This window comes from Sus scrofa, chromosome 1, assembly GCF_000003025.6.
Source record: "Sus scrofa isolate TJ Tabasco breed Duroc chromosome 1, Sscrofa11.1, whole genome shotgun sequence".
In the NCBI taxonomy this organism is placed as follows: domain Eukaryota; kingdom Metazoa; phylum Chordata; class Mammalia; order Artiodactyla; family Suidae; genus Sus; species Sus scrofa.
The window spans coordinates 180,682,520-180,694,798 of record NC_010443.5 but is presented as its reverse complement, the minus strand read 5'-3'; the positions used below and the strand labels follow the sequence as shown (position 1 = coordinate 180,694,798).

Sequence of the window (12,279 nt, the reverse complement as noted above, 5' to 3'; positions counted from 1 at the left end):
AACTCCTAATTTAGCTCCCCCCATCCACCCTCCCCCCACTGGAACCTATGGAGAAGTAGAATATTTTAGCCTTGTCTAGTTGACCCAGAGGGCTGAGGTTTCCCTGACTGCTGTCTGGCCCCAGGTCTCATGGCTAGTGACTCACTAAGTGGTTTTGGGTTAACAACCTTTGATCTTACTGAGTAAATATGTTGTGGTCATGAAAAGATGAACTTTAGCCCATCCCAGAAAAATCAGACCTCCTATCTTTTGGTAATTTTCAAAATCTTTTAGTCCAGGTAGTGTCAACTTAGTACCAGACTATTTCTGAAGTTTTACCCCAACAACAAAAAAATAATCTTAAGAAATAGTAATAGCTAACATTTACTGAGGAATATTTGCCCAGGAATCATTCTGAGGGCTTTTTCTGTATAATCTCATTTAATTCACACCAGCCCCAAATGAAATAGATACTATTACCCTCATTTTTAAACAAGCAATGAAAGACATAGCAAGATTTAGTACCCTGCCCAGGGTCATATAGCTAAGAGTAACAAGCCAGTAATGGGCATTTCTAGCCCATACTCTTCTCCAAACTGCTGCTGTGCCACCTCAGAGTTTGCGTCTTCAGTCACCAGCGTCTGCAGGGGGCATCTTATGCCAGCACTAGCAGTGAGGAACCTGACAGGATTGAGTTCACAGGTGAACCTGGAGGCCCAACCCAGAGCTTTAGGAAATGATTATTCTCCCTGAAGTGGCCTGCATTTGTATCCACGTCCAGTGTTGTTTTCCTCTCATCATCAGCTTGGATTGGATATGGAGGAGTTAGAAGAAATTGAAGAAGATGCTGGGCTTGGCAACGGTGGTCTTGGGAGGCTTGCTGGTAAGTGACGTATGAGTATATATGTTGTCTGGCTGTACATGCCTTCTCAGATGCCATGCACGACCATGCTCAAAGGACCAGAAGACTAAATCTAGGAAAAGTGAAAGGTATGACCTGGTTATAGATGTATTTTTTTTTTTTTTTTTTTTTTTGAGTCTGCACTGTGGGACCAGTTCTAGACAAACAGTGGAGAAGGGAACTTGAACAAAAGGGATATTGCTTGAAGTTCCCATTGTGACTCAGCAGTAATGAACCCAAGTAGTATTCGTGACAACTTGGGTTCAATCCCTGGTCTTGCTCAGTGGGTTAAGTGTTGCTGTGAGCTGTGGTGCAGGTTGCAGACACAGCTTGGATCTGGCGTTGCTGTGGCTGTGGTGTAGGCCGGCAGCTACAGCTCCGATTCGACCCCTAGCCTGGGAACCTCTATATGCTATGGGTGTGGCCCTAAAAAAGAAGAGAGAGATTGCTTAAAGAACCTGGAGGCATTGCCTCAAATCCCAAAGTTAACCAGATCCTTCCTGTGTATTTGAAGTTTTCCAAGGTGGCCTCTTCACCTCACTGTTACTTTGTCACAGCTGCTCAATTCACATACTTGTGTAGTGTGACCTAAGTTGTTTAGCCATTGTGTTGTTGTCTTGTGCACTTGACAGTTTGCTTATTTATTTATTTATTTATTTATTTTTAATTATTTCCCCAATACATTTTTTTTCTGCTGTACAGCATGGTGACCCAGTTACACATACATGTACACATTCTATTTTCTCACATTATCATGCTCCAGACAGTTTGCTTTTTGATTGACTAGTAAACAAAATGCATTTGTTATCCTATTTGTATGACTTAATGAATATCCTTTTTAGTGTGGGTGCAGTTTGAGTTCTTTGCTTTATCCAGGAAATGATTTTTTAGCAAATATAGAGGAAAACATTTAAAATGTAATACCAATGCCGTTAAACTGAAAATGTGCATCCCTGTGACCAAGCACTTTTACTTCCTGATATCTACCCTAAAGAAACACGCCAACATGTACCCAAGGAAGCATGTGAAAAAAATTGTTGCAGTGTTGTTTGTGAAAGCAAAATTTTAGACATAACGTAATGTCCATGGATAGAGTAGGTAAATATATAGAGGAACATCTATTTTACAGAATAATATGCATCAACCTAAGAGAATGAAAGTGATCTGTATGTACTTCCCTGAATAGAGGTGGGGGGGCTGGGGCAGGGAAAGCAAGGTGTGCTAAAAGCCACACAGTGTGATTTATGTTTTTTTTTTAAATTAATAGTTCTGAGTATGCATGTATGTAAATCTATAGAAAAAATCAGGAATTTGGAATACTCAGTTGTTCCCTATGATCTTCCCTAGAAAGGAGTGCAGAATTGGGGGGTGGGAACGTGGGGAGGGGTGCTCAATAGAGGGTGCTAGCCTTGTCTGTAACATTTAAAATTTGTTTACAGGGAGGGTGGTAATGTGTTACTTATGAACTATATTACATGTTTGTATCAGGTTGTACTCTATGAAAAATATCTACTTCTTTTCTTTTAGAAATGATTGCACATTACTTAATTTTACATACGCTTTCATTGAATGACTAGAAGTTCATTTGCATGTGTTTCATAGTATTTAATCTTTAATACATTAGTTGCCATGTGTTTTTAACATTGCACTTAGTCATAGAAAACACTGCCTTTGGGATACTTGCCTGACACCTTGTGAAGTCAATCACCAGGTAACTTAGTGGGCTTTCCATGGAGCTATAGGGAGACCAATAGAGCTGACAGAATGTACATCCAAGAGTGACGGCCAGCCTGCCTTCCTTTTAAGTAAAGTCCCAGGCCTATTTGTTAGAGGTTGAACCCCACTCTGGGCCTGACTGGGAAGGGGTGAATGAGGCTGAGTAATTCTCATTAGATGACCTCATCTTTTAATAGACAGAAAAAAACTGGAACCCCATTCTCATCAGGCTCTAAGGATAACTTGATCAGGACCCAGGAAAAGACAAATTGCCTCAGCTTCAAGGGAGCAGGAACTGGGGCAGAGCCAGGCCACGTGAGTCCAGGGACTGGAAGACCATTGTGATGCTACAGTAACTTGAAGGTCTTGACCATTGGCCTTCATGGATCTATTTTAGGTCTCCGCAATGAACCTAACTCAAGTTTCTTCCTGTTTGATCTGCAGTTCAAATTCCAATGTTCTTTTCAATTTTAGATCCTACTGTATTTTCTCACTCTGTATATTTCTCAGTTCAAACACCTGGGAGGGACAATATGTTTAGTGTAACCCCTCAGGTTGTAGCTGACCACAGGATAGATCCTACCCAGCCTGTTAATTGGCTGCCCTAGAGCAGGTGCTCTGTCATTAAAGCTCTTGGCTACAAGTAACAGAAAGCCTAGCAAAAGCTAGTTCCACCAGCAAGGACATACCTGTATTATCACAGAACCAGAACTCCAGAGATTGGCCATTCCAAGATTTATTCAGCAGCACAGTTCAGTCAGGACTGTGGGTCACTGTGGTTCTTTCAACTTTATGCTCATGGGAAAAAAAGACAGAAAGGAAAATCTTTCACTGCACCCCGCAGACTTCCTAGCACCTTTCATTGGATTGAATGCCATTGTGTGACAAAACCAAAACTGGTGAAGGACAGAATTATTGTGATTGGCTTAGAGATTTAGACCAGTCAAGCAAGACTCACTTTCTGGTCCAGCCTCCCTGAAGCATAAGGCCACCTGATAAGTGAACACTGGAATTCCATTAGCCAGAAAGAGAGTCTGCCTCAGATGTCCAGCTAGTCATTCAGGTGGGTTACATGTCAATTATACGTCTTTTTTTCTTTCTTTTTTTTAATTTTGTTTGTTAGGACTGCATTTGAGGCATATGGAAGTTCCCAGGCTAGGGGTCAATTCAGAGCTATTGCTGCCAGCCTACACCACAGTCACAGCAACAGGGGATCTGAGCCGTGTCTGTGACCTACACCACAGCTCACAGCAATGCCAGATCCTTAGCCCACTGAGCTACACCAGGGATTGAATCCACACCCTTATGGATTCTAGTTGGGCTCGTTTCCACTGCGCCACAAAGGGAACTTCCAATTATACATGTATTTTCAAGCAGCGGGTAAGGAGACAGCTTCCCCTAGACAGTGCTGTGTTAAGAGATGGACACAATAATGGACATATCTAATGAGGGCCAGCTTCCTTATCTGTTCTCAATTGAAATGCCAACATGTTCGAAGTGGTTATTTCTGGATCATGCGGTAATAAAATGGTTTGTTTTCTTCTCTATACATTTTTGTATTTTCTATGACTTTTCTATAGTATAATTTTATAGTTAAAAATGTTATCTTAAAAAATTAATACCTTCTGTGCCACAGTCTCTGTACTTTAAAATACAAATGTGGTTTCTCATAGAAAAATGTTTTGTGACTGCCATGTTTTTTAGAGAAAGATTTGAAATGTCAACTAACCTTGATGACTTTGCCTTTGGCCTGTGCTCTGTTTAATTTAGCCTGCTTCTTGGATTCCATGGCAACTCTGGGACTTGCAGCCTATGGATATGGAATCCGATATGAATATGGAATCTTCAATCAGAAGATTCGAGATGGATGGCAGGTATGTGAGCCATATTTTTAAATTTTGTCCTTAAAGTACTTTGCCTTCGTGGTATTCTGGATGATTTATAATTTATGGACATTTAACATAGAACTTTACTAATTTTTGCGGCATTTGGTTGACATCAGTGAATACTGTCAGTTTTCCCTCTTAGGGATATAAGCTCCCTAAGAGCAGAAGGCTTGCCAGTGTCGGCAGAATGGTCCACCACCAACCAGATCCATAGCATCTTGTACAGTGCTGGACTCACAAGGTTGCTCTGAAGATATTTATCACTGGCCACCTGAGTGTGGACCACTTGTAATGTGCAGTGTCCTATCTTTATGGCATATAAATGGAGGAGCACATCTTTTGATTCATGATCTTTCCCATTAATTATTGTTATTTTTTTTTTTTTCTGCTTTGTAGGGCCACACTCATGGCATATAGAAGTTCCCAAGCTAGGGGTCAAATTGGAGCTACAGCTGCCAGCCTACACCATAGCCACAGCAGCACCAGATCCTTAACCCACTTGAGAGAGGCCAGGGGTCGAACCTGCATCCTCATGGATCCTAGTCAGGTTCATTAACCGCTGAGCTACAAAGAGAACTCCCCCCATTAACTCTTAATGATAGGAAGTATGTCACCATTTTTGTAGGTGAGAAAACTGAGGCTCTTAAGAGGTGAAGTGACCTCAGATCACGCTGCTGGCAAATATGGTTCTCTGTCCCCAGATTTCCAGGTCCACACTCAGTATCCTTTTCTACAGCTTTTTGCCCTCCTTAACATGCCTATCTTACAAGATACAGAAGCTCCGTGTTTTAATTATTTTATAAGATAATAGCTGGCAATCTTGTTAAGTATTTATCAAACAAACTGGGCACATATTCAGTATGTGTAATTATAGTTTTCTGTAGAAAACTGCACAAAGAGTAATTAATTCATACAAATGACTCCTGTTTTATTTTTATATGACCAAACCAGATTCTTTAGTATTTGTTTCTCTTTATGTTTGGTAATTCTTTGAGCTACATCAGCCCGAGCAGGACAGTTTTCCCTGATGCTGAGTGTGAGTTAGGCTTGTTCTCTCCGTATCTTTGTCTCATACACACACGCCAAAGACACTGGATTTTCCAAAAGCCTGAGCTCTCTGAGCCTCTCCCACACTTCCAAGGGCAGAGAGCTCAGGCATTGGGTGGAGGGACCTGGGCTGGAGCTAATCCAGGGGAGAGGAAGGATGAGAAGCTGAGTGTCACCCCTTTCCCCTCCCTCAGTATTTGGACATTCTGTGGACCAAGGAAGAAAGGTACTGAAAAAAAAGATGTGATACGATAACAGAATGCACCAAGGAAAGTCCCAGAGGGAGAATGTTGTGAACACATTGAAAAGCAGACTTCCAAATTTCGTTAAAGCCAGCATATCTTCTACTACTCCTAAATCAATTAGGAGGCAGCATTGGGCAGAAAAAGACATTTGGGCCCTCATTTGAGATCTAATTTCTACTTTGAGGCCTAATTGCAACTCATTACCCTTATGAAGTATGTTGCATTGATTAGGTTACTTAACTTCTCTGAGCCTCAGTTTTCTGGTCTGCAGAGTTGGAGATGCCAGTTTCACAGAATTATGAGGACTATATGTAAAATGTCTGGCACACAAATAGGCACTCGGTAAAATGTTAATTTCTGATTAATTTTAATGAAATGGGAAATTGTTTATTTTAGTTGAAAAAACGAAGTATAGGATCATGTGAACACTATGACCTATCCAAAGGAAGTCAAAAAGAGAGAAAAAGAGCTAGAAAAAAATACAGCAAAGGTTCAACAGTATCTCTGAGACATGGGTTGATATGTGACTTACTATCTTCTTTTTGACCTTCTACATGTCTCATATTCCATATAAAATATGTGTTTTGTAATCATAAAAAATTATAAAAACAAAGCACTTGGTTCCTTCCCACAATGAAGTAACCTAGAGTTACATGGTAAGAAGCCTCATTAGTGGGCATTTCCAGTAGGACCAACAGTTTGACATAACCTGACCTAGCAATACGTGGTATCTAATCTCAGCCTTTGTTCTGTGTGGTACTCACCATACCCTAGAATGCTTACAGATTTTATTTCTTACTATTCTAGGAAGGATAGTTTAAAAACTCAGCATATCATTTTCAAAAAAAAATTGTCTTTCAGGAAGTTCCCTTGTAGCACAGCGGGTTAAGGATCCAGCAGTGCCTGAGCTGTGGTGCAGGCTGAAATTGCTGCGCAGGTTTGATCCCTGGCCCGGGAATTTCTACCTGCTGAGGGTGTGGCCCTCCGAAAAAAAATTACCTTTCTTCTTTTTTTTTTTTTTTTTTTGCTTTTTAGGGCCACACCTTTGACATATGGAAGTTCCCAGGCTAGGAGTTGAATCGGAGCTACAGCTGCCAACCTATGCCACAGCCACAGCAATGCCAGATCCTTCACCCACTGAGTGAGGCCAGGGATGGAAACCCACATCCTCAAGGATAGTTGGATTCATTTCCGCTGAGCCACAATGGGAACTCTCAAAAATTCTTTCAAATGCATTTCCCCCCAAAGTATTATGAAAGGTCATTCTTTATTAATCACCTCTGTGACCTTTGCAACTCTTAAATGGCCTTTATCTAGTATTCTTAAAGAAAAAGAAGAGACCAAATGGTTTTTGCTAGTCTCCAAAGCTAGCTTCACTAGCCAACCAACATCACTTATTTGATTATAACTTGAAATCATGTCAGAAAGACAATTTTATCTGCCTTAGCCATTGTCCACTGGGTCGGGATTTTAAAGGGCAAACATCATACCATAAGAAAGAAACTACTTTGGTGAAAACCAAAAATATCTTCCAGGAAAGAGGTACGCCTTTTCAGGGTTTGGTCACTCCCTCCACTCACAGCAGCTACATGGTTGCTCTTACAGTGGAGAAGGCTGATGAAAGTTGCACAAACTGTGAAGATTTTTAAAGATTGATGGACTTTCAGTTTTTGAAGACTGCTCTTCAAGGAAGACTTGCAGTAATAAAGTGTTCGTTGTGAACTCCACTCTGCTCCCAATGAAAATTTTACTGCTAAAATGCTTGACTTACCTTGAACATTGAAACCTTATCAGGCATAGTCCCCTGTGAAAATGACTGGCCACTGGGAGGAAGAAGGCAAAAAACAGTTGTGACAGCCTTGCATTAAAGTTTAACAGTCACACACCAAAGATCTGTGTGGAAAGGCTCTGACAGTAGAAATCTCAGAGTTGAATCAAGCGATGTCTTCTCTCTTGAAACCTGTTCCAAGCCTGCTGTAACTAGGCATGCACAGTTCACATTACCCAGCAAGCTTCTGGTGACTGTTGTTGAATTCTTAGTGTTCCCCAGAAACCTCTGTCAGTGATTGGTACCATCAGAAAGCAAAGTTTGCTGATAGCTGCTGATGTTTGCTCCCTGGTCTTCATGTCCTGTGCATCCCACAGTGGAGGGGAAAAGTGTTTCTTAAAATTCCATCACCAATGGAAGGCCTGAGCTGGCCTGTTTCTATGTTAGCTGCACTACAGATTCCATTGAGTCATTCCTCTAGGAAGATGCCAGATCCAGCTGCCACCTTCCTACCCAAACAGACACATTGCTCCTTACTCCACAGACCCACACTCGCTTTGTCTCAGCTCCTTTTCATCTGGATGTTCAGGTCCAAACAGAGCACTTGGATGTCAATGAAGCTCTCCCCCCGCCTGGCCACTGCCCTTCATATGGCTCAGCAAGTTAGGATGTTCAGGGATCACTGGCTACATGAAAATCTAAATTCACACCAATTTGTTAATTTGTTGTTAGAAAGCAAGGGAGGTTTATCACCATCCTGCACCTTCTGTGGACTTAAAGGAGGCTGACAGGAGACAATTCTCTTTCTCCTCTGATCTTCTCAGACTAGCTTGTGTTTTTGAAATATCTGTTTTTCAGTTTACCTGAAATACAAGCTTTGTACAGTTGAGAGAATTACTGACTGATTCCTTGCCAGAATCAGGAAGAGACAATAAAGAACAAGCGAGAAGTTTTATTCTCCTGTAGAACTTGTTAACCCAGGGAAAATAAAAACAGCCATTATTTGGCAGGGAAAAATCAGACAACATTGGATGGCACCAAGAGTGACTGGCTGACTAATTCCTTATCAAAAGACCACTTCCTTATCAAAAGAGCAAATGCAGCCTCTGACTTGCACAGGAATCTGAGAGGGGCTGGTGGTGGAAAGCCCAGAGTCCAGCCTCTTTTCTATGGACATTTCGCCCTCCTTGAGGGTAGAACAGTCTGATTCTGCTGCATTTCTCAGCAGAAAATATGTTGTCAGCTCTCCTGTGCCCATGATTTTTGAGGGGAAAGCCATTACTGCCTCATCATCCTCCTGGTTCATGTAATACTTAAGCTGTGTTTTACAACAGTCCTGAGTGCTGAAATGAGACAAACGGACCTTTCTACTCTTTCCTGTTACAGGAAGCCATGTTCACATTCACCAGTATTTGAAACCTCAAACCTACCCTTGCCTAAGTGCAGAATGAAGTATTTTGTAAGGCAGGGTGTTTGGTTCTTTGCGAATATTCTTATCTATTTTTCATAGAGTTTCTAGCTGTTAACGCAAGCTAGTGGACTCTAACTTAACCAGTTTCTTATCAATGGATAAAATTCCTCTTTCCTTGTCACATTTTATTATATTTTTTGTTGTCTTTATGACTGGGATAATGGAAGTCTAAACTCTCTATTTTTTTTTTTTTTTTTTTTTGCTTTTCAGGGCCACGCTGGCGGCATATGAAGGTTCCCAGTCTAGGGGTCCAATAGGAGCTACAGCTACTGGCCTACACCACAGTTCATGGCAACGCTGGATACTTAACCCACTGAGCAAGGACAGGGACCAAACCCACAACCTCATGGTTCCTAGTTGGATTCTTTTATGCTGCGCCACAATGGGAACTCCAGGAAGCCTAAATTCTGAATTGCAATTACTGACTTTGTATCGCTATGTAGTTATTTCCTGGCTGCACCACGTACCCACTGGATACACTTTAAGATGCAAATTTTTATGTTCAAAATTTTAGACCCCCTCCCCAGACTGAGTGAGAATCTGCATTTTAACTAGCTGTAATTTACTGACTAAGCTCATATCTAACTTCGTCCTGCATCTGATACATTCTCCTGCCTCAGCAGCACTCTAATGCCAGACATTTTATGTAAAGATGTTGTTTTTATGGTCCCCTTTTCATTCATCGTAATGCTGATTGCTAATGTTAATGGGCAGCTTATTGGCATTCCCAATATAAAGTTATGGTCAATTTTTGAATAAATGGATGTGTGTTTGCTCATCTGGCTGTTGACATTAATGTTTTGTCTAATATCTCAAAAACTAGCTCTATATTTCCTTCTCTCCACACTGTGCTTGGGGCAGACATTGAACTCATATGTAGATGATCAAAAAGCATTCAGCATTGTGTTCTAGTTCATAATTAATATCTTTTTAAACTAAAGCTGAGTTTTCTAGGAAGAAAGGGTGAGGAATCAAATAGGTAAAATCATTGTATTTAGGGTAATCTCATTGACAAGGGAACTTAGTACTAAAAAACCTTACCCCTCCTTTCTTGCCAGAATATAACTGCATTTTTTAATACATATGTAATATTCTAAAAGTTGTCTTTACTTTAAAAGTGCTCCCCCACCATGTGCTTTTTGTTCCTTTTTTGGCATTTTTATTTGTTTCTTTATAGAAAAAAACTTCATTTGATGTCCTAAATACAAATTATGATTTTACAGTTTTTATAAGAAATATTTTGTTATAGGCGCTTCCATTGTGGCTCAGCAGAAACAAATCTGACTAGCATCCATGAGTACACAGGTTCGATCCCTGGCCTTGCTCAGTGGGTTAAGGATCTGGTGTGGCCGTGAACTGTGGTGTAGGTCACAGACCCAGGTTGGATCTGGCATCACTGTGGCTGTGGCTTAGGCCAGTGGCTACAGCTCTGATTCGAACCCTAGCCTGAGAACTCCATATGCTGCAGGTGTGGCCCTAAAAAGACAAAAAAAAAAAAAAAAATTGTTATAAATTGATACAGGTACATGGGGAAAATGTTGAAATTTTCAATAAAATTAAATTTCTTACCTTTTAGTATATGTTATTTTCAAAATAAAATGTAATTAATAGTTCATTATCAATTGTAAATCAACTATAATTTAAAAAATTATAAATCATCTATAGTTTAATAAAAAAAGTTCATTGTTAGATTAAAATTAGGTTAAGTCTTAAAAAGACCACAAAATGTAATAGTGTTCTGATGGTGGGAATGTAAATTGGTGCAGCCATGTGGAAACCAGTACGGAAGTCTCTTAAAAAACTAAAAATAGAACTACCATATGATCCAGCAGTTCCATTCCTGAGTATATATCCAGAAAAAATGAAAACACTAATGCAAAGAGATACATGCACCCCATTGTTCCTAGCAGCACTATTTACATTGGTCAAGATAAGGAAGAAACCTAAGCATCCATCAACAGATGAATGGATAAAGAAGATGTGGTATATATATATATACAATGGAATATTACTCAGGCATTAAAAAAAATTAAATTCTGCTATTTGCAGCGATGTGGACAGACCTAGAGAATATCATGTTTAGTGAAATAAATCAGAGAAAAAAACAAGTACTATATATAGTACCACTTATATGTGGAATCTAAAAAATAATACAAATGACTATATATGCAAAACAGAAACAGGCTCACAGATACAGAAAACAAATTTGTGGTTACCAAGGGGGAAAGAAAAGGGGAAAGGGACAAATTAGAGGTATGGGATTAACAGATATAAATTACTATGTATAAAATAGATAAACAAGGATATACTGTATAGCACAGGAAATTATACCTATTATCTTGTAATAACCTATAATGGAATATAATGTGCAAAAATACTGAATCACTATGCTGTACACCTGAAACTAACACAATATTGTAAATCAACTATACTTCAATATGAAAAGAAAATGTAATAGTGTTTCGTACCTATACTGAAATAAGTGCTATTAAGGGAGCTTTTCATGAATAGCATTTCTCAATCAATTCTGTGCTTTCTAGGCACAAAGCTCTTGACAAACAATGTTGGACCCATCAGGTCTTAGTATCCAGCAATGAACATCCCTGGGAGGCCTCCCTCTTTCCCTCCAACTAGACAGTTGAATTCACAAATGTTGACAAAGGCTTTAGAATTTACAGACCTACCGTCAGATCTCATCTAAACTGTTTACTATCTGTGCAACTTTGAGCAAGGTACAATTTCTTTAAAAAAGGAGAAGTCATAGTTCCCTCCTATAATTTGCTATGAGGCTTAAATGCAATTATATGCACACAACATTTAGAGCAATATTAGCAAGTATTGTTGATTTAGGCTGTAAGACAAAAACAAGGATGAATTGAGATCGACAGAGTCAGTATCTTTCTTGCCAAAACAGTATTCTTTTTTTCTTTTCTTTTTTTTTTTTTTTGGTCTTTTTGTCATTTCTTGGGCCACTCCCGGGACATATGGAGGTTCCCAGGCTAGGGGTCTAATTGGAGCTATAGCCGCCAGCTTATGCCAGAGCTACAGCAACACAGGATCCGAGCTGCATCTGCGACCTACACCACAGCTCACGGTAACACCGGATCCTTACCCACTGAGCAAGGCCAGGGACTGAACCCATAACCTCATGGTTCCTAGTCGGATTCGTTAACCACTGAGCCACGACGGGAACTCCAAAACAGTATTCTTTAGTTGACTCAGTCAAACGATATTTTTAATTTGATATGCTTTAGGGGCTAGGTCCA

General features: G+C 40.1%; 1 protein-coding gene across 1 annotated transcript in view; it reads left to right on the top strand.

Annotated features, from left to right (window-relative positions):
- Positions 1-12,279, top strand: part of PYGL (glycogen phosphorylase L) — a 58,276-nt gene that overhangs the window by 9,326 nt on the left and 36,671 nt on the right. The window contains 2 exon segments of the mRNA NM_001123172.1: positions 784-862; positions 4,367-4,470. Of these exon segments, the coding sequence (NP_001116644.1) occupies positions 784-862; positions 4,367-4,470 (183 nt within the window).